Source organism: Diachasma alloeum, unplaced genomic scaffold (assembly GCF_001412515.2).
Source record: "Diachasma alloeum isolate Michigan unplaced genomic scaffold, Dall2.0 Dall_scaffold_00192, whole genome shotgun sequence".
Lineage (NCBI taxonomy): Eukaryota > Metazoa > Arthropoda > Insecta > Hymenoptera > Braconidae > Diachasma > Diachasma alloeum.
The window spans coordinates 1094922-1116270 of NW_021680357.1; the positions used below are offsets into that span (position 1 = coordinate 1094922).

Here is a 21349-nt window from a genome sequence, read left to right on the forward strand (position 1 = left end):
TTTGAGCCCAAAAAAACATTCATATCTTGTCTGACATCTTTGCTACATACTCGGGTCTTCAACTCGGGCTTTCAATTGAAGGCCCGAGTTGTAGACCCGAGTTTGTAGCAGCGATGTCAGACAAGATATGAATGTTTTTTTGGGCTCAAATGAAAGAGCGGGTCGAGAAATGACGTGCTAGAGCCTCTAAACATGACAAATGTCTCTAAAGATGATATCTGTTTTCAATTGAAAAGCAGAGTTGTGACATCATTGTCTAGGAGGACAATGGGGTCTAGGAGTATGTATAGAACATTGGGGTCTAGGAGTCTCCCCTGGTTCAAAACCATCTTTAGAGGTCCTAGCACGCCATTTCTCGACCCGCTCTTTCGTTTGAGCCCAAAAAAACATTCATATCTTGTCTGACATCTTTGCTACAAACTCGGGTCTTCAACTCGGGCTTTTAATTGAAGGCCCGAGTTGTAGACCCGAGTTTGTAGCAGCGATGTCAGACAAGATATGAATGTTTTTTTGGGCTCAAATGAAAGAGCGGATCGAGAAATGGCGTGCAAGGGCCTCTAAAGATGGTTTTGAACCAGGGGAGACTCCTAGACCCCACTGGACAATGTTGTCACAATTGCGCTTTTCAATTGAAAACAGACATCATCTTTAGAGACATTTGTCATCTTTAAAGACTTCTGCACACCATTTTTCGAGCCGCTCTTTCATTTGAGCCAAAAAAAAAATTCATAACTCGTCTGACATCTTTGCTACAAACTCGGGTCNTCATCAACTCTGGTTTTCAGTTGAAATTGGAATTGTTAATTTACACAATAATAGGATTGCATTGACGATTTTTTCTGAACTCGCAAAAATCTTCAAACAATTTGCTATCGATTGGTGATAAAATTTTTTGGAAATAATGATATAGAGGGGATAACGCCTTTTTTTCAGAGGTGATTTTCCAAAAATTTATTTTAAAAAAAGTACTAACTAGCAAATGTTTTTTATTAGCTCGCAATTTTCTTCAAAACTACTTCAATGAGGAAAAAAATAAAAATTTGGAATATCTGTACATGAGGGGCTAATTGATCGGATCTGGTAGGTACGGTGTAGTGGCCCAGTGTCTCCATCTAGTCAATGTGAGGATATATTAGGGCACTGCACAATCGGCCGGCTGTGCGACTGGGGTTTTACATGGTTTCCCGTGCAGTCCTAGCTCGAATGGGGCACAGCTAAGAGTAAGACGGCCATGATACCGCACATAATAATGAGAGGAAAAAGAAAGGAGGGGCGGCAGGCTAGAGGAGGGGTTTAAAATCGAGAATTACTTCGATAAAACCAATGAAATAGAAAAAATAATTTTAAAAAAATTATTATCAGAGTGCATGTCAAATTGATGACTTCGCAAACATCAATTTTTTAAATTGTCCAACAATGTAATAAATTTAGCATAAAAAATACAATTGAAACACACCCAAATTAAATTTCTAAACCCCATTCACAGATGTACTTAATCATTGGCGAGTTCTTTCCGTTGTTGGGGAGTACTATTCGGCAGTCTGTCTATTCATTAATTCCCAACTATTGAATCTATCTATTTATGTTTGTTGAAACATAGAAAAATTAAAAAAATTAAAAATAAAACAATTTTTTACGGGTGTCTATTTTACCCCAGGTGTTCGTATTGCCCCATCCACCCCTATATTTTTTCACGTCAGTCCGGTCAACAATTTGCCAGAAAAATTCAAAAAATGTGAATTTTGACGAAAAGGGTGTAATACATCCTTAAGGTTCGCACATAAGAAACTTCGCATTTTCAATTTTTGAAAATGCGAAGACCCCTCAATTACCTCATTCCTCCCAAACGGCTTGTGCAAACACCTGATAAAGCCCGCAATTCCGAGAAGGCAGCTCGTTATTCATATAGAATTTTCCTCCTCACACCTTCCTGCCCACGGTCTTTGTCTCCTCCTACGATAATACGATATAGCCGTATAGTCCGACGTTTTGTCTCGCCCGTTCCAGTTGTACCGGCGACTGCTCCCAAACACGTTGCCCACTGCGATCTTCATAAACATCGAGCATAATTGAATCATCTGCATTCGTCAGACACTTTTCATCAACATGAAGTGCCTCTTACTGTGCCTCTGTTTCATCCTCGCTTTGTGCATTGCCAATGGTGATGATGATAAATTACTGGAGATAGAATCACCATTGGGTAAGATCAGAGGATCATTGATGGTCTCGCGATTGAAGCGGAGAATTCACTCGTTCCGCGGTGTCAGGTACGCGGAACCACCGGTTGGTCAGCAGCGTTTTAAGGTAATAGGAATGAAAAAAATTCGTGTATAAACCTCGCGAATTCGTTGGAAAATTCTATTGGATTTCTAGTGAACTGTCCACTAGACTTTTGCGAATCGTTTGAAAAATTCCGCAGCTCTTCGGCCCATTTTTTTTCAATAGAAATGTTCAGTTGAGAATATTCTGTAGAAAAAATTAATAGAAGTTGATTTTTCTGTCGAAGTTATTCTATTCAGACATTTTCTACAGAAATTTGTTTGATTTTTTTAATGAAAAGGAAAGAGTAATATAATTTCCATGGAAAATGTTTAAATAGAAAGAGTTGTATTGGAAAATGAAATTCTACTAATTTTTTCTACCAAATTTCTTTTTTCGGGTAAAAACTAACAGTTTTAAAAGTTTTTAGACTGAGACCGATTTGTTTGAGGGTAATTAATCAACTTAATAGAAGTAAATTTAATACCTTTCACAAAAGTTAAATTTTTGTCGTGATTTTGACGAGGAAAGAATATTTTTTCCCAAAAAAATTGTCCCCTCGAAATTATTTAGTTTTGCCAATAACACAGTCTTCGGCAAGAAAATTGTGGGTTCCTCTTGAAATTATCATTTGCTCCATGGAAATTATAAGTGTTTATTGGACACAGATATGCACACTCAATAACATTGACTTGATAAAACCGGAGCCTCATATAATTCTCTGTAGAACGAATGTATTTACCCGAAAGACATAAAAGTCTCACGAGAACAATTACTACTACGAAAATTATCATGTTTTTCCCAAGTAAATTGATTCAATCCAACAAAAAATCTCTTCAGGAGAACATATAATTTTTCGGCAGACGTAATTTTTCGAGAAATCCAATAAATTTTTCTATTGGATCACTAGAATTCCCAACAGAATTTTATCATGTGCGAGTTTACAAAATGGAAGAACCGAAATTGTTGAAATAATTAGGATCGCAACCGTAAGTATGATGATTCACGAATTTATCCCCACTCTCAACGGATTGCGTCATGATCAGTTCATTTTATTTCTGACAAACTTAAACTCACTGTGAAATCGACAAAATTTTATCAATTCCATTAATTTATTCTAAATCTAATCAATTAATTGACGAAATTCCACAAAATTTGATGAATTAAGAACTTAAAAATTGTCGAAGAAAATTTACCATCGTCAAAATTTTATCAGTTCTATTTATTTATTTATTGTTCATCCGATTAACCCATTATTGATTTTATGGAATGAATTGACCATTCAATTATTAAAAATTCATTAAACCCCTGAAACTAGGGCAAAACGAGCTCCTCATGAAGATCCATTTTGCCCCCCAATTCCACCAATTCCTCTGCAATCATCGCCAATTAATAGCAGACAAGAGCCTACGTGATGTACCGTGTGAACTGTTGGATCTCATTACGCTTCACTCCTTTGTTTTTTTTGTAACCCTCGTGAGGACTCAATTGCACTAAGACGAATCAGACGGTAATTTGCGACAATTTCCGATGATTCACTTCAACAAAGCCAACGTACTAGACCGCGACCTCGGTGATGGTACACAATACAACAATGTGTGCAGATAATGTTCTGTTACGAAATTGCTTCCGGCAAACAGTAATGCTATTGGATAATTTATGCAAACAACCGGTGTATTGGGTGTTTCTTGTTTTATTTCTGGGAAGATTAGCTCGATTACTCGACGGCTGCGCGACGTGGTCCCGATTATTAGGTAATGGGGGACTCACGGGATTTTTTTTTTTTTGTAACTAGGGGCTACGCCCCCCGCTTGCAAAGCCCCACTGACCCCCATATGATCCCCATGATCCTTAAGGCCACCATACATGGACGTACGGGGTACGCAGACCCGGTCCGTGCGGACACGGTCTGTGGTCTGTACACCCCCATACACGGAACAACCAGAATGTCTGCGATATTGATACCTTCATATGATTTTAAACAATTCCGCGATGAATCGCTTCGATTAAGAGTATTCCGATCATCGAATGTTTTTGGTTTTACTTGAAAAATCATCTTTTCGTGAGAAGACCCGATAAACCGCGATTCTAACCTCGCTTCGCTCGGTTTGATCGCGGTTTACGGGCCTTCTGACGAAAAGTTGCATTCATCACACGGTCCAAAAGTATTTTCTGACGAATGTGGCTCTGTAGGCCGAGCCGAAGGCGAGGCCTATAATCACATTCGTCAGAAAATACTTTGTGGACCTTGTGATGAAAATAACTATTTTAGACTACCGATGAGTTCAATATTGTATATTACAGGAAGTCTGGGGATACACTGATCCCTGCATTACAATGCGAAAATGTAATTTTGAACCTACTATTTTTATAAGAACCTCCCACGCTGGGTACAACACCTTATTTTCACCCTTAATTTTAGAGTCTTCAGTACCAAATTCGAGTACCAAATTTTCATTACCACACATCGACTTGCATTTTTATAATATAGAGATTTTCAAGTTCACGAAAAATATTTGAAAATGGGGCCGACCAAACCTAATCTGTGTCACTTATAGATATTTCATCGTTTTTAAAAATTGTGAAATGATCAAAATCGATCGCTTGGACTTTAAGAAGCTCAAGACATGAGAAATTCGCCAATTTTATCATTTTGTTTATTATACAAAAAATCGCAGGCGGCTGTATCGTTGTTATTTTTGTAATTGTCCGTGGATACTTCCATGGTCTTTCCTCTTTCTCGAATTTCATAGAAACTCCTTGCATTCCCTCGAATTTTCTAGAAACTCCCTGAATTTCCTCGAAATTTCTAGAAACTCCTTGAATTTTTTTTTTGAAAATTCAAGAAACTTCTCGAATTACTTCGAAATGTCTAGAATTCTCTAGAATTCCGATAGATGGCGCTGCACACAAGGACCGTTTCGCAAAATGACCCCCATATTGAAACCATAGACGTACCCACGTCAAAATTATCAAATTGGGTAAAATGGGGATAATGACGTCACAACTCCCTATGCTTCGGAGTTGCCTCACTACGAGGCGCTACTTTCCGACATAAATTATCGACTGAAAGAATAAAAAAAATCCATAAAATTTCGCAACTAAATTTAATTTTAACCCTCATGTTTGACCCTGCAGGATCAGGCATTTTTTAATTAAATATATTTCATAGTTCTCATCCTATGAGATCCTTTGGACTACGAGAGGCGCAATACACGGAAAAATTCTTCAATTTTGTCATTTTATAAAAACAAAACTAACTAAATAAATAAATGAATAAAAGAAAGATAAGGGAATTCTATGGAACTTCTAGCAAGCCATCCCCGTGAAACCTTGGAACGAAACTTTCGACGCGAGTGAGGAAGGTCCCGCCTGCCCTCAACCAGCTATAGAACATCAATCCGAGGATTGTTTACGTCTCAACGTTTATACAACGCAGGTGACTCAATAGCGGTCCCATTATTTGCGCGCGGTGATAACCTTGTGAAATGACCTTTCAATAAAAACATTTCAGTTGCCGACAGCAGATTCTGCAGTTAAACGACCAGTAATTGTTTATTTTCATCCCGGCGGTTTTTATGGATCATCAGCGCAGAGTTTTATCGTAGGACCTGCATACTTTATGGATCAGGATATTGTACTCGTGACGGCTAATTATCGTCTTGCATCGTTAGGTACATTTACATTCATTTTCTAATGCTTAGTAATTATTTTTTCACGTTTTTCTCACTGTATTTTTTATTACTCGCGGCAAAATTCAGGAAAAAAAATAAAATCGACGCCCTGCAATTTTTACAGCTTTGATATTTTTTTTCAATTAATTGTTTATAAACATTCTCATTGCAAAAAGCAATACGACCGATGAGGATCATATGTCCCAATTTATCAGCTGTTAAATTTTCATATTTCAATAAATAATTTGCCCATGTTCTAATTCCTATGCTCACTGAATAACATTTTAATCATAATTACAATTCAATTCCTTCTAGAACACACTTTAGAGTGTGAATTTCTGGAATTCAATTTTTGTTGACACTCTGGTAAAAGTGCGTGCCCACACTGTTATCAATTTTTAGTTAGTTCACACGGTAATTCAATTAATCTGTTGTTCATCTCATTAATATAATTCCGTGCTTAGAATATTGTCATCTCGTGTTTTCAGCATCAAATTATAAATTAAAACTTCATTTGGAATATTGAGTCACAGCTTCTTTTAATTCATATCAGAAATTTTGTAGTTGGATATTGTTGGAATAGGGATGCAGGTTACTGAAGCAAATAAGTTGAATCAGTTTAACCAGAGCAATGATACCATTTATTAGAGACGTGCTTCCTCTCTGAAAGCCGTCGAGGAACTGAACACAAAATCAAATAACTAATAAGTAATACGCATATCCACCACAAAGGGGATAAAGGAGAACAGTCGTTTCTTTCATTCTCCTGAGTTCGTCATTTGTTTATATGACGCTAAATAAACAATCAGCTTCAGAGAGTCGTAAAGACCTCCCAAGCATCCACTCTCTCATTTATACCAACCACGTCACTCTTGATAATTTAATTAATTATTTTTGTATATTTCAACAGATATTGATATTATTTGTTCAAAGTGAAAAAATCGATCATCATTTTCACTATATTACATTCAGATTCTCCTATCCTTAACGTCAAAAATGTGAGATTATCTCATAATTCTAGCTATTAATTCTGATCAACTTTTTTCAAAGAAAACCTTAGTAAACGCAATATTAAGAAAGTAGAATTATTCTATTGTCCTCTGACCTAAATGATTTGGACAATTATGATTCGTTTATTCATGTTTCATAGAATGGTATTCAATTCTCTTTTGTTTGTCAGGCGGGCTTCATGAAAATTCGACACAAGACGATTTGTACTCATGAAAACCGCCTTACTTTCTCCATTCGTTCCGTCATGTGCGAGTTCTCATTTTCGATTCGAGATATTTCCCACCCTTTTTTTTAAATAATTGGCTTCTTTCTATCAAATATCCATTGAAAATTGCCCGAAAAAAAACGAATGGAAATTCGAACAATATTTATAGAGAAAAACAAATTCTCTGACGAATGCGTTAAATTTTCAATTGATTTTTTCCACACGTTATTGCAAATATTAAATTATTATCATCAATAACATTGATATGTCCCAGGTTTCTTCAGCACTGGAGATTCATTAGCACCTGGCAACCTTGGCCTGAAAGATCAGGTGGAGGCGCTGCGCTGGGTTCAGAAGAATATCGCGAGTTTCGGTGGGGATCCCGATTCCGTGACAATAGTGGGTTACAGTGCAGGCGGATGGAGCGTTACCCTCCACATGGTTTCACCGATGAGCAAAGGATTGTTTCATCGAGCCATCGCCATGAGTGGTTCTGTTACTTATCAGAATCCACTGCCAACGGATCAGAAACATCTGGCGAATAAGCAAGCGGAAATCCTTGGGTGTCCCACGGACACTACGGGAAATATGCTCATTTGTCTCAATACTAAAACGGCCGAGGAAATTGGAAATTCTACTCGACAGTTCTTTGTAAAGTCTTTACTGTTATCAAACATTACAAATTCATGATGAATTCGTAACTAGAGGAATTTGTGATTCCAGGAATTGGTGACTTAATGATTCGTAATTCTATCCATAAATTCGTGTTATATGGATTTTTGACCTCACCAATTCTTGATTGGAGGAATTCTTGAGGTATTCACGAATTCTTGATTATAAATTCCTGACTTATTCACGAATTTATGATCCTATGAATTCTTGACCAACTCACGACTTGATGATTGCTTGATTTTTTTAAATATTCAGAACTCGTGATTCTATGAATTCGTAACCCATTCAAGAATATGGGACTTTATGGATTCGTGGCATAACGATTTGTATAATCTGTTCACGAATTCATGACTCCATGCATTCTTAAATAACTCATGATTCCATCAATTCGTGATCCGTTCACGAATTCGTGATTTTATGAATTCCTGGTCTTTCCACAAATCGGTGAATTCATGTATCCATGACCTATGCACGACGTCGTGATTCCATGAATCCGTGATCCATTCACGAATTTCTGTCTTTATGTATTCATGACCTATCCACAAATCCGTGACTCCATGAATCCATTGCCTATCCATGAATTTGTGATTCCATGAATTCGCAACCCATTCACTAATTAGTGATTCCGTGAATTCGTAACCCATTCCCGAATTCATGATTCCATGAATTTCTCTTTTATTCATAACTTCGTGATTTTCAGAATTCGTGATCTTTCCACAAATCCGCGAGTCCATGAATTCATGACCTGTTCACGAATTTGTGACTTCATGAATTCATAATCTGCTCACGAATTCTTGATTCCATGAATTCCTAACCGATTCACAGATTCATGACTCCATGAATGCAAGAGTTTCTGACCTTTACTTATTCATTGCCTCACGCAATATCATTTTTCAGGAATGGCATCGCGATCCAATTTTGGTATGGCTTCCAGTTGTTGAACCGGAAGTTCCGAGTGTCGAGAGATTTCTCCCTGATCAACCCATGAACCTCATCAGGCAGGGAAAATTTCATCAAGTACCGTTGATAACTGGAATCACTAAAGACGAATTCGGTGGGAGAGTTATCCGTAAGTGATAACAATTTACAATTCCCTCCGTTTTTTTTTATGTCTCACGTCCGATGATTTCTGCAGCCGCTGTGGAAGCGGCGAGAGCTGGAAATAACACAATCTTCGATGATATAAATGCCAATTGGACGAGAATTGTTCCGATTATTGCTCTCTACGAACGGGAGACAGCTAGGTCTGCATCTGTGAGTGAGGAGTTGAGACAATTCTACCTGAAGGGGAAACCTGCTGGTTTGGATAACTACCACGGCCTCGCTGAGGTATATAGTAGTGGATCATGGGCTCGAAATGATCGAATTGAATCTGAAAACCAATCAATGCGCGGAACAGATACAAATAAATTTGATTAGAATTTTGAATTTTGAATTTTGAATCCGAATGGGAAAAATTTTTTTGTTCAGCGATTGGTTTTCTGCAGGAAAACAACAGAAACCCCTCCGCCTCCCCTCCTACATTTCCTCCTCGCTCGATTACCTTTAAGGATGTTCGACTCCCTTTTAGCCAAAATTGACGTTGTTTTCATTTTTCTGGCAAATTATCGATGGGAGTGACGTGAAAAAATATAACGATTTTGTGGTTTGTCATTCTTTAATGGCTCACGAAGTTGCGTACTGGTGCGATAATTTTCATGCGTTTTTTCTACAGTTTTATGATTCTTTTTAAAAGTTTAGAGAAAACGCAGGAAAATGTTCGCACTACCTTAAAATGTCGTCAGTCATTAAATAATGACGAAACGCAAAAACGTTATATTTTTTCACGTCAATTCCACCATAAGTTTGCCAGAAAAATTAAAAAAACGTGAATTTTGGCAGAAAGGGTGTAGAACATCCTTAAATCAGGGCTTGAAAAGTATATTTCAATGCCTTCTTAATTAAATTGAAAAATGGTGAGAACAGCATCATTGCTTATCAAGTTACACAATACCGTCATGAGCTTTTTATGTAAAAATCTCTATCTCTATTAAACTCAGGCACCAGTCTATTATGTTGAATACATATTTATATTGATTCATGGTCCCGACTAACTTCTGACAGAAACTGGGTTAAACTCTGGCTAAATCCTGAATAAACCCTGATTAAATCCCGGCTATACACTGATTAAACCTTGATTGAACCTTGATTAAACCCGGACTGAAAGCGAATTCGAGTCTTGAGAGGGTCTGAACGTAGAATTACTCGGCAGAACGAAATAATACGCACAATTTTGATGGCATTTCAATTGATGATAGTGCTATGATACGAAAAAATAGAAAAAGAGAACAGGGAAATGAGAATTTTTAAAGAGAGAACCCACTCGGAAGCAAATTGCTAGTTTATTAGTGCGTATTGTGTCACGAATTGATAACTCATTAACAAAGCGTCCTTTTGAGTCACCAATAGTGGGAATAGCTTTTTAACAAGTATTATCTTCCAGATCTGGGCCGATGGTGTCATCGGTTTCTCCGTCCACCGTCTCGCCAAAATGATGGCCGAATTCTCCAGTCAACCTGTGTATTATTACAAATTCTCTTATCAAGGACGATACAGTCACGCAAACTGGGCCGATAATACCACTTACGGTGAGTCCAGACGTCTAAATAATCTATATTTTCAGCGAACTTTTCCTTATTCCATTTGTGACGCAGGTGTTGTTCATCACGATGACTTATTGTACCTATTCAACATCAGTTTCTTTCCATACTTCGAGGAAAATTCTCCGGAAATTCCCACTGTCGAGAGGCAGACCGCCATGTGGGCGCACTTTGCTAAAACCGGTGAACCGATACCCAAGGATAATAAGCTGTTTGCAAACACAACATGGACCAAATTTACATTGAACAATAATGCTTATTTGGGTATTGGTGATGAACTCACAATGAAGACTGGCTTGTACGCTGAGAGAATGAACTTGTGGGAGAAATTGTTTCCCTTGAATGCACTGCTGTGAACAACTATCTCTCATTATGTTTATCCATATTGTTACTACTGAATTTTTGTTTTATTATTAATTATTAACATGTTGCAGTATGGTGTAACGAACTGTATGTTTATGAGTAAAGTAACTGACCGAGTAAAACGATGTTGTGAAGTTGTGAGCCCATTTATTGGAGGAGAGTTCAGTAAATTCATTACTGATTTCATTATTGTACTTTGTGTTCATTAAATTTGATCCGGTAATTGGCCGTGTGTTTGGGCCTGCGTGAAATAGACATTTAATGGAAATATATTGGGGGGAAAGAATAATCAACAAGTGGGAAATTCCTTTCGTCACAACATTTTCCTCCCGAATGGAATTTTTATGACAGTGGGTTTTAAATGAAATTTAATGATTTATTAAATTCAACATTTCTCAATGTTGGTAGCCAACATTCTCTGAACGTTGAAATTTTTTCTTTCTTTGAGTATTGATTTTGTCGATAAGAATACTTCAGCCTAAATTTACTAACTTTTCACCATTGGCCCAACATTGTCCCAACGTTGGCAGCCGACATTCTCCTAACGTTCAATTTTTTAATATTTTCTTGAGTATTGATTTTTTGGTAAGAAATTTTCTACCTAAATTGCCTAACTTTTCAGCATTGGCCCAACGTCGGATCAACATTGTCCCAATGTTGGCCGCCGACGTTGTATCAACGTTAAAACTTTTTATCTTTTGCTGAGTATTGATTTTTTCGATAAGAATTGTTCAGCCTAAATTGCCTCATTTTTCAACACTAGCCCAACGTTGGCAGCCAACATCACCCCAACATAAAAATTTTCACTTTTCCCTGAACATGGACTTTTAAAATAAGAATTTCGGCTAAATTTCTTCAACCTAAATTTCCTAACTTTTGTGCATTGGAGTTTGTAATGAAAAACTAAAAAAAAATAAAGCGAAAAAGATTCAAATTAAATTAAAATCTGTCGACTTCATTTTACCATCAAATGCATCAATTAAATTGCATGAGAAAAATTTGAAAAAAAATCATGAATTCAGGGTCATTTAAATTCGATTTTACATAGAATTATTATTTTTTTAACATTCCTTGTTTGTGAAGAAATAAACGAAAATACAAAAATGATTCTTAACGGTTCAATATCGAGATTCCAATTGAAACCTGCAAAGTTTAAACAATAAAATGTTCGACTACAAAAGTAGAAAAGCCTTTCACTGGAGAAAAAATAGCCAAAATACTTGGATATCATAACATTAAACCAAATATCTCCGTAAATACCAGACTGGAGGCCTTCGGGCGATGGCCAGTCGCAAATCCCTTGCGGCAAATCACGTCAAAAATAAAAAATGAATACTTGGATATCCATAATAGGATTCCAATAGAAATACAATAGGATTGCCTAACGAATCTACTGATTTTTTCATACGCAACATCATGAAGACGTTTCCGAGAATTACTCGCTCTCGTAACGAATCAATCCGCATAAAAAAACCAAATGACATGATTTGCGTCTCAAACCATGACGTTGATATATTATCCATCCTCAATGTCACTCCGCAATTTGAAATAATGCTTCTATTCAGAAGTAATGCAAATTATAGGCATCAATAATTACGCTAGTCCTCATTAAAAAGAAATTATCCGACCGCAAGTTATGTTCTGAAAATAAACCAGGCTCGCACAATTTCTGGATCTTTCAGCTGTGCAAATAAGGAAGACAAAAGACAAATACTAGCAGGAAATTGATTAAAATATCAACAAGACATATTTGCCCAACAAAATTCTTTTCAAATCCTCATTTATTACGGAGGACTTAACACTGACAATTCAATGAATCTCGACAACGTTTGATAAAAAATCAGGAAACCTCCTTCGCTTCAGTAAAATACGTAGTAAAAATTGTGAATATTTTTTAGACTCGAGTTTTAGGCCTGTATTTTACAAATTGCTCTTGGATATATTTTTTTAAACGAAGAAATTATTACAAGAGATTCTTAAATTTTATCATTTTGTTTATTATCAAAAAGTGAAGAATTAACATGTAAATTTATTATTCATGAATCTTTTTTATTAAATAAAAAATTTGAAAGATTTCAATTTCATGTCACGTATGAAAAAAATTAATAGAGAAAAATTAATAGCGAATTCTCTAAACAATTCTATTGGATTTCCACTGACTTTTCTATTAGTTTTTGGTCAATAGAATTCTATTTTCGTGTACAACTTTTTCTATTAAGATATTCTTCCCAAAATTTCCGCGGCTTAAATTTTCCAAGTTTATTTGTTTGATTTTCTTGATGAAAAGAAAAGAAGAATAGAATGAAAAACTTAGAAAATTTGAGCCGAGGGACTTCTATAGAAAAATCTCAATTTGTAGGGTAGGGGATTAGATGTGATAAGTAAATGCGAGATTTAAAGATAAAAATTTATTTGAATTTAGATGACGTTTTACAAACAGGTGAAGAATTTAGGCGCAGAATTTGTACTGGTCCTCGTTGTGTTTCGGTCGGGCATTATACCTACACCTATCGATTGTAGAATCATTCCGAAAGTTTTCGAATCTTCCAGCGAGACAACAGCAGAAATAATATGGATTGGTTTGAGAGACGTTAGACTACTTAAATTTAAAGAGACACTACAAAAAACTTGAAAAATTTGAGCCGAAGAAATTCTATAAAAAATATTTCAACAGAATGATTTGGATAGAAAAATCGCATTCTATTGTCTTTCTCTACGGAATATTTTCTATTGAACACTCCAATAGAATCGCCCAAAAACCAATAGAAAGTTCAGTAGAAATCCAATAAAATCGATAAAATATCGAATTAAAGAATTTTTAAAAAATCCATGAAATATCCCATTTTAACCACAAACAGTGAACACACAATCACTGACAACGTACACTGACAACATACTTAAACATCACTTCTAACAGCTATAAAAAAACGAGTATTTTGTCAAAAATAAGGAGAGACCCAAATCTCTCATATTTTGGGGTCTGACGGCTGCAACTCGACGAGAGCCTCACTGAGCTCCCAGAATTTCTTCCCCTTCGCGGGGTCCTTGACCCCATCAGTCAATGAAGCTTCACGACAGTCTGCGAAGTACTTCCCAGTGACGCCATTAACTTCATCGGAAACCGCGAGATGTATAGTAGTTTGAGCCCCCTGGACTGGGGACTTGAAGAAACCCTTGACGATGAGCTGCACTCCCCAGGATAACGGTGCTGGCACATTCTTCCAGATTCCACTGTCAATCAGACCCGGATGAAGGCAGTTGACGGTCACCCCGGTTCCTTCCAACCTCTTGGCGAGCTCGAGACCCCAGACGAGGTTCGCGTATTTCGATACGTAGTAGAGGTACGCGGGGAGCGAACCCGTTGGATTGACATTTTCAAGATTCAGTGAAGCTATACGGTACATGCACGAGGCGACTATGACGATTCTGCTTGGTGCTGAGCGTTTCAGCAAATCTAAAATACAGCGATATTTCGTGATTTGATGTGTTGTCACGTATGAATTTTATTAAAAAATATGGCACTTTCTAACGACTTCATTGCGATTTTGAATAAAAATATGCGAATAAATTGATTGAATTTCAGACAATATTTTTATTAGACTCCACGATAGATAGAATTCCAACAGAACGGGAATGGAATTTTGTGTGGAATTTGTTGGGTCTTCTAGTGATTTTTTTCCTATTGATAATATTGATAAATTGGGGTATTTCACGATCTACATTTTCTATAGAAGAATCTCTCACAGCTGCATTTATATAGAATCTACCAGAAACCCGATTCAATTGCAATTTTCCTATTGAATTTTTTGAGAACTTCATATTGAGCTTTCTATAGCAGGCGGTGCTATAGGATTTTCATATGTATTGATAGCAGCGTGTGCTATAGAATCTTGCATAGTAGGTCTTTTCATAAGTTTTAATAACCCCTCATTATTTTTTTTCATACGATTTTTGGGAGCCATAATTTCAAGGGCTGCTATAGAAAATATATTTTCCATAGATTGTTCTATAAAATTTTTGTATCACACCTTCCTGATTGTCTATAATCTTCCTTTTCTACGGAATTTTCTGCTGCGCTCTTTATACCCTATTTTCTATAGACACACTCGACAAATTAATATCAAACTTTCTATAGCGATTATTCTATAGAGTCTCTTGCAACAACTCTTTTCATGAGTATAAGTAATCGCATTTGGCGTTTAGAAGATTTTCCAGAGAAATGTATTCTATAGATTACTATAGAAAATAGTTGATATAATATTATAGAAAACGTGATTAAATGATACCTCTTAGATTCTATAGAGGCCCTCAACTTTTTCCTCTTTCTGAGCCCAAAGGATATCGACGTGTCTATAGAAACATTCAACATCAAATAATTATCAAGATTTCTATAGCAATTAGTCTATAGAATTTTTTTCAACAAATCTTTTTATGGGCAAATAATAGCATTTAACTCTTTCGCAAGATTTTGCAGATAAATACTTGCTATATAAAAACATGAGTTAGGTACATCTCTTAGATTCTATATAACGCCCTATAGAATGGCTATAGAATTTTATAGTGGGTATATAGAATTATTGAATAGTCTATAGAATTTCCAGTAGCATCCGTTATATGCCTTTTTCTATAAACACTCAACATGAAATGATTATGAAGATTTCTATAGCGATTATTCTATAGAAGCTTTTGCAGCAAATATTCTCATCAGTAAATAATACCACTTGGCTTTTTCGTAAGATTTTCCAAACGAATATTTCCTATAGATCGCTATAGAAAACAATATTCTACATAAATTGTTATAAAAAATATAATTTAATTACATCTTTTAAATTCTCTATAGCGCACTTTTTTATCAAATTTTCAGTGACACTGACAATGTTCTATAGAAATATAAAATATTTATCAAAATTTCTATAGCTTTTATTCTATAGAATCTTCAGCACCAAATCGTTTCATGAGTAAATAATACTATTTAGCTTTTTCGTAAGATCAAGGTGTGCGAAAGAGGTATAAAAATTTCTCAATTTTCCCGAAACCATATCACGCACTCATCGAATATTTACCTATAAGTAGATGTGTCAGCAGAAATGGCCCATACTGATTAGTAGCCATTGTCGCTTCTAATCCGTCCTCAGTTAATTTCTTTCTGAATACCTCAGCAGTACCGGCATTATGAATCAACACATCCAATCGTCTCTCCTCACGATTAACGACATCAGCGAATTCTCGCACTGATTTCAACGACGACAGATCCAGTTTCCGTACGATAATATCGTTGTTACCAGTCTCACTGGCGAATTCATCTGCATTAATGAGAAATGTGAGTGATAAATTTACCGTTTGTGCATCGCCAGTAAAACCGAAGTGCATCGCACTTTATAGGTGATGCACAGGAAGCGCTAGGAGGTGTTCTCACAGCTGAATATCATTAACATATTTTAACGAGTCGGTGTTACTCTCGTCCATTAACTATTTCAATTATTCAATGCGTCGATGATATAATGGTGGCACGTCTTTACAAATAGATGTCTACGTCTACGATATTTTAACTAATTTTATTTTAATTCATACATTTCATTTGTTGGAATTAGAAGAATTTTTTCGTAACTCACGAAAAAATTTAAGATAAAAATCTTAAAAATATTACAAATTTAGATAATTGTATTGGATTTCTATTGAAATTTCTATTAGTTTTTGGCCGATTCTATTGAGATACTTTCTATAGAATTTCGTCTGCCCAAATTTTTCAAGATTTTTCGTTTCATTTTCTTCATGAGAAGAAAAGAAAAATAGAATAAAAAATACTTGGAAAATTTGGGCCGAGGGAATTCTATAGAAAAATTCTTTGGATTTTTTCCCCTATAGAACATTCTCTATAGAATATTTCAATAGAATGGGTTAAAACTAATAGAAAATTCAATAGAAATTCTATAGAAAATATTTCAATTCTCTTGAGATATTTGCTATAGAATTTTTTTGACTCAAATTTTCAAAGATTTTTTGTTTCCTTTTCTCCATGAAAAAACAGACTAAAAAATTTGAGCCGAGGAAATTCTATAGAAAATATCTCAATAGAGTAAGTTATTTAGAAAAATCGAATTCTATAGCGTTTGTTTATAGAATACTTTCTATGGAATTTTCCAAGTTTTTTGTTTGATTTTTTTTACGAAATCAAATTCTATTGACTTTTCCGATAGAATATTTTCTATAGAATAAATTTAAAAAAAATTCTATAGAATATTTCAATAGAATCGGCCAAAAACTAATAGAAAATTCAATGGAAATCCAATAGAATTATCCAACGAATTCGCGGGGATTTTCAATTGAATTTTTTTGTGCGCGATTGTTTGTTGATGGTGTATTCGTTCAAGTTTTGATAGTTAAAATGTTATCAGTTGAAATATCGCCACTTCAACTGTCATTAGTTACAAAGACAATAATCCGTCAATAACATCGAAGTGTGAATTACCCTTCAGTTTTGTTGCCATTTCCACGTTTCTGCATGCCATAATAACTCTAGCTCCTCTCTTTACCAGGTCCCTCGCTGTTTCTCGGCCGATGCCCGAGGTGCATCCGGTTACGATTACAGTTTTACCGTTCATTTTTTTCGGGCTTTTACAGACACCTGTTGTCAGGTAGATGTAGAGCTCGAGGAGAATGAGGAGGAATAATGCTCCGGTGAGGATGGCACCTACTGCCAGGTAGCACAGCGTCGGTGTTATTTCAATTCCAAAAATCATACTTTGTAACATGAAAAATTAGGTACGATGAAGTGAAGAATTATTTACGTTTCAGCACGAGAAAATTTCGTAGAAAAACCATGGAAAAAAATTCTGTTGAACTTCTATCGAATAATTATAGTAGTTTGTAATAAATAATTTTCAATTTTAACGTTGAGAAATTTCTACAGAAAATGTCTCAACATTTGAAAAATGTTGAAAGGCTGAAATGTGAAATTTTCTGAGTTTTTCCATTCTATTTTTCTTTTTTTTTTCATTAAAAAAATTAAACAAAAACACTTTGGAATTTGGAGCCGAGGAATTTCTATAGAAGTTATCTGAATGGAAAAAGTTTTATAGAAAAATCCAATGCTATGGATTTTTCCTATAGATTATTATCGATTGAACTTTCGATTTCTATTGAAAGAAGACGCAGATAAGCTGCAGAATTTTCCTATAGAATTGGTCAAAAACAAATAGAAAATTTTCTTTTTTTCCTATGAAATTTTTTCGTACCTGTTGATATGAAATAGAATGTGGTTTATTCACATGAATTATTGAAATATGCAGGAACAGTTTTTATTTCGAATAGTATTTGAAATACTTTTACTGCGTAATTTGAAACTGTTTTTGTTACAATATGTGATTGAATGAAAAATGAATATTAATGTCACTACAATTACTCATTAACGAGGTAATGAAAAATACATTTGCTCCGTTATTTATTAGAAAGGTAATCAGAATGCAATTTTCTTCATCAACCGTTAATATGGTTTATTCCTAAATGTATTCTTTGACCGGTGAGTTGATGAACACTGAGCGCACAGGCCGACACCAAATTGTTCATTAATATGGTATTAAAAAATAGGCCATTCACCATTATAGATTGCAGAAGTAATCAAAATCAGATTTTTTTTTCATTGATCACTAATGTGATGGAGAAATATTATTGATGCATTAGTATTTTTCCACAAAAACGTGGAGTGATATTCAAAATTAAAAAATTATATACTTCTATTTATAAAAAAAAAATCTGAGTTTTATAAATATGAGTATATAATTTTTTTATTTTTTTTAAATATGTCACTTTGAAATTGAGGATGAATTGAGTGAAGGAAGAATGATCTTGTATATCGAAATATTAATAAATAGCTTTCTATCAATGGAATATTTCAATTATTGAGACAAGTTTTTATCTACTTGAACATTTACGCTTTTTATCAGTATTGTTACAATTTCCCGCTTATAGTTTTTCTGCGCTAATTTCTTAACTTTTTAAATTTCATTTGTATTCATGCAGACCTCTTGTGTCAATGAAACATTGCACGGTATTCCAAAGTGCAAATGAATTTTGCCTATTACTATGACTATTTCATTTCATTATTCAGTCGTCAAAAAGGAAAAAAATTTAATGACTTCAAACAGCGCCATCGGGGATATTTATTCCCCTTTAATTTTCAGGGAATAGTCATCCCGTGTGTATAAACATCAACATAATATTTATGTCCTATCTATCTTGTTATCTATCTTGTCCTCAATTTTAATGGAATGATAAGACACTTTATCATTTTTCACAATACGTCACCTTATAATTGGAGACGAATTGGGTGAAATTAATTATGTATCACTTATCACGCACGAAAAAATTTTACTAGAAAAACCTATCGAATTCGTTAGAAAATTCTATTGAATTTCTATCAAACTTTCTATTAGTTTTTGGCTGATTCTATTGACATGTTCAGTAGAAAACATTTAGTAGAAAAAGTCAACAGAATTCGATTTTTCTATATAACTTATTCGTTTTATATATTTTCTACAGAATTTGCTCGACTCAAATTTTCCAAGTTTTTTTCATTCTATTTTTACTTTCTTCTCATCAAGAAAATCAAACGAAAAACCTTAGAAAATTTGAGCCGAGGAAATTCTGTCGAAAATATCTTAATAGAATAAGTTGTATAGAAAAATGAAATTCTATTGACTTTTTCTACTGAATATTTTCTATTGAACATTTCAATAGAATCAGCCAAAACCTAATAGAACAGTTGAATAGAAATCCAATAGAATTTTCTAACGAATTCGATAGGTTTTTCTATTAAATTTTTTCGTCCGTGATGCTTTGCCGTTGAGATTTTGTATATCGGAATATTAATAAATAGCTTTGTATTCAATTATGAATGAAATACTTCAATGTCTGAAGTTTTTATCCATCTGAACTTTTACGCTCTTAATCACACGCATGAAAAAATTCGATAGAAAACCTAGCGAATTCGCTAGAAAATTCTATTGGAATTCTGTAGAAATTCTATGGCTTTTCTATAGGATTTCTATTGGAATTCTGTTGAAAATTTCTATTTGTTTTTTGCACTGATTCTATTGGATACTCGATAAGAAAAAGTCAATAGATTTCGAATTTCTGTTTGGAATTTTCTCTCAAAATTTTTTCTATAAGAATACTTGGGCATCAATTTTCCAAGTTTTTTCCACTCGGATTCTGTAATGCAAAATAAAACAAAATCCAGCGAAAAAGCTCAGAAAATTTGTGCTCAATAATTCAAATAGAAAAAATCTCAAGAGAAAAATTTCAACAGAAATTCAAAATCTATTGACTTTTCCTTATCGAAAATCTAACAGAATCAGCGCAAAAAACAAAAAGAATTTTTTAATAGAATTCCAACAGAAATCCTATAGAAACTCCATAGAATTCCTATAGGATTCCAATAGACTTTTCTAGCGAATTCGCTAGGTTTCCTACTGAATTTTTTCATACGTGCATCATTATTGCAATCTCCCACTTACCATTTTTATGCGCTAGTTTCTCAACTTTTTAAATTTCTTTTGTATTCATACAGACCCCTTGCGTCAATGAAACATTGCACTGAATTCGAGAATGAAAATTAATTTTGCCTGCTACTATTACTATTTCATTCCACTATTCAGTCGTAAAAAATGAAAAATATTAAATAATGACTTCAAACATTTTGACTTCAATTGGGGATATTATTCCCATTTAATTTTCAGTAAATACTCAATCCCCTCTGTATACCCGCCAACATGGAATGAAAATCACTTCCATGGAATAGTCCATTCCTTTTTTATACACATCAGCATAAAATAAAAATCAATCTCCCCATCATGCAGATCAAGATCCAAGGCAAACAAGAATTTTACATTTCCATGCCCGAACGTGACTGATAATTTCACTAGCAAAAAATGATGTCAAGAGACAAGTTGCACATTCCGACAATTATCCACTAAAAACGAAATTATCTAACAAAAAAAACGAAATTATGCGGAAAAATCAATGACACGGAATTTGTGATTATTGGATCAGAGCATTGAGAGCGAGAAAAAGAGACATACCTTGAATTCGAAGGAAAAATGAATATTCTACATGTGTTGAAACCGCCACATACACTGATACCCGGGGTAAGACTCTAGGTAGCTTTCCCGACTGGACATTGCGGGACTCATTCCGTACATCAAATCCCCACCCGTTCTCGTGATTCTTGATGGACTCCTTCTCCTTCTCTCGTACGAAAGAAATTCCTGGTGTGTAACATTGACCCTGACTGCGTGGCAACGAAACGGTTCTTCCCCGTTGGATATCCCGATCCCTCGGAGAACATCATCTCTCCGAGAACTTTCACGTTTCGAAGGCACAAGTGATTTTTTTAATTTCGTGGGGATTGTCCTGTTGAATGTTGGGAGAATCGTTGGTTTCAGGGATTTCGGGAGGATTGGATTTCAATGACTTCAAGTATTAGGCAACATGATGTCATGACCGCAGTTGCAGTCATGATTTTTTAA

At 34.9% G+C, this 21349-nt stretch overlaps 2 protein-coding genes across 3 annotated transcripts; one reads left to right on the plus strand and one right to left on the minus strand.

Annotated features, from left to right (window-relative positions):
* Nucleotides 1–1992: 1992 nt before the first annotated feature.
* LOC107048432 (esterase FE4) lies at nt 1993–10949 on the plus strand. Its single transcript, XM_015271591.1, has 8 exons — nt 1993–2304; nt 5573–5698; nt 5774–5933; nt 7424–7800; nt 8719–8890; nt 8957–9150; nt 10304–10448; nt 10515–10949. The coding sequence occupies exons 1-8, from the start codon at nt 2107–2109 to the stop codon at nt 10814–10816; spliced, it is 1674 nt and encodes a 557-aa protein (XP_015127077.1). The 5' UTR covers nt 1993–2106; the 3' UTR covers nt 10817–10949.
* A 2267-nt stretch (nt 10950–13216) lies between these two features.
* Nucleotides 13217–20984, minus strand: LOC107048445 (retinol dehydrogenase 14). 2 transcript variants are annotated; one of them, XM_015271609.1, is made up of 4 exons: nt 20903–20984; nt 17293–17564; nt 15887–16126; nt 13217–14277 (listed from the first exon to the last, which is right to left on the minus strand). In XM_015271609.1, the coding sequence occupies exons 2-4, from the start codon at nt 17561–17563 to the stop codon at nt 13790–13792; spliced, it is 999 nt and encodes a 332-aa protein (XP_015127095.1). In that variant the 5' UTR covers nt 17564; nt 20903–20984; the 3' UTR covers nt 13217–13789. The 2 variants fall into 2 exon arrangements, with proteins under 2 accessions (XP_015127095.1, XP_015127096.1); XM_015271610.1 differs by having other exon boundaries at nt 17293–17517; nt 20903–20975.
* Nucleotides 20985–21349: the final 365 nt, after the last annotated feature.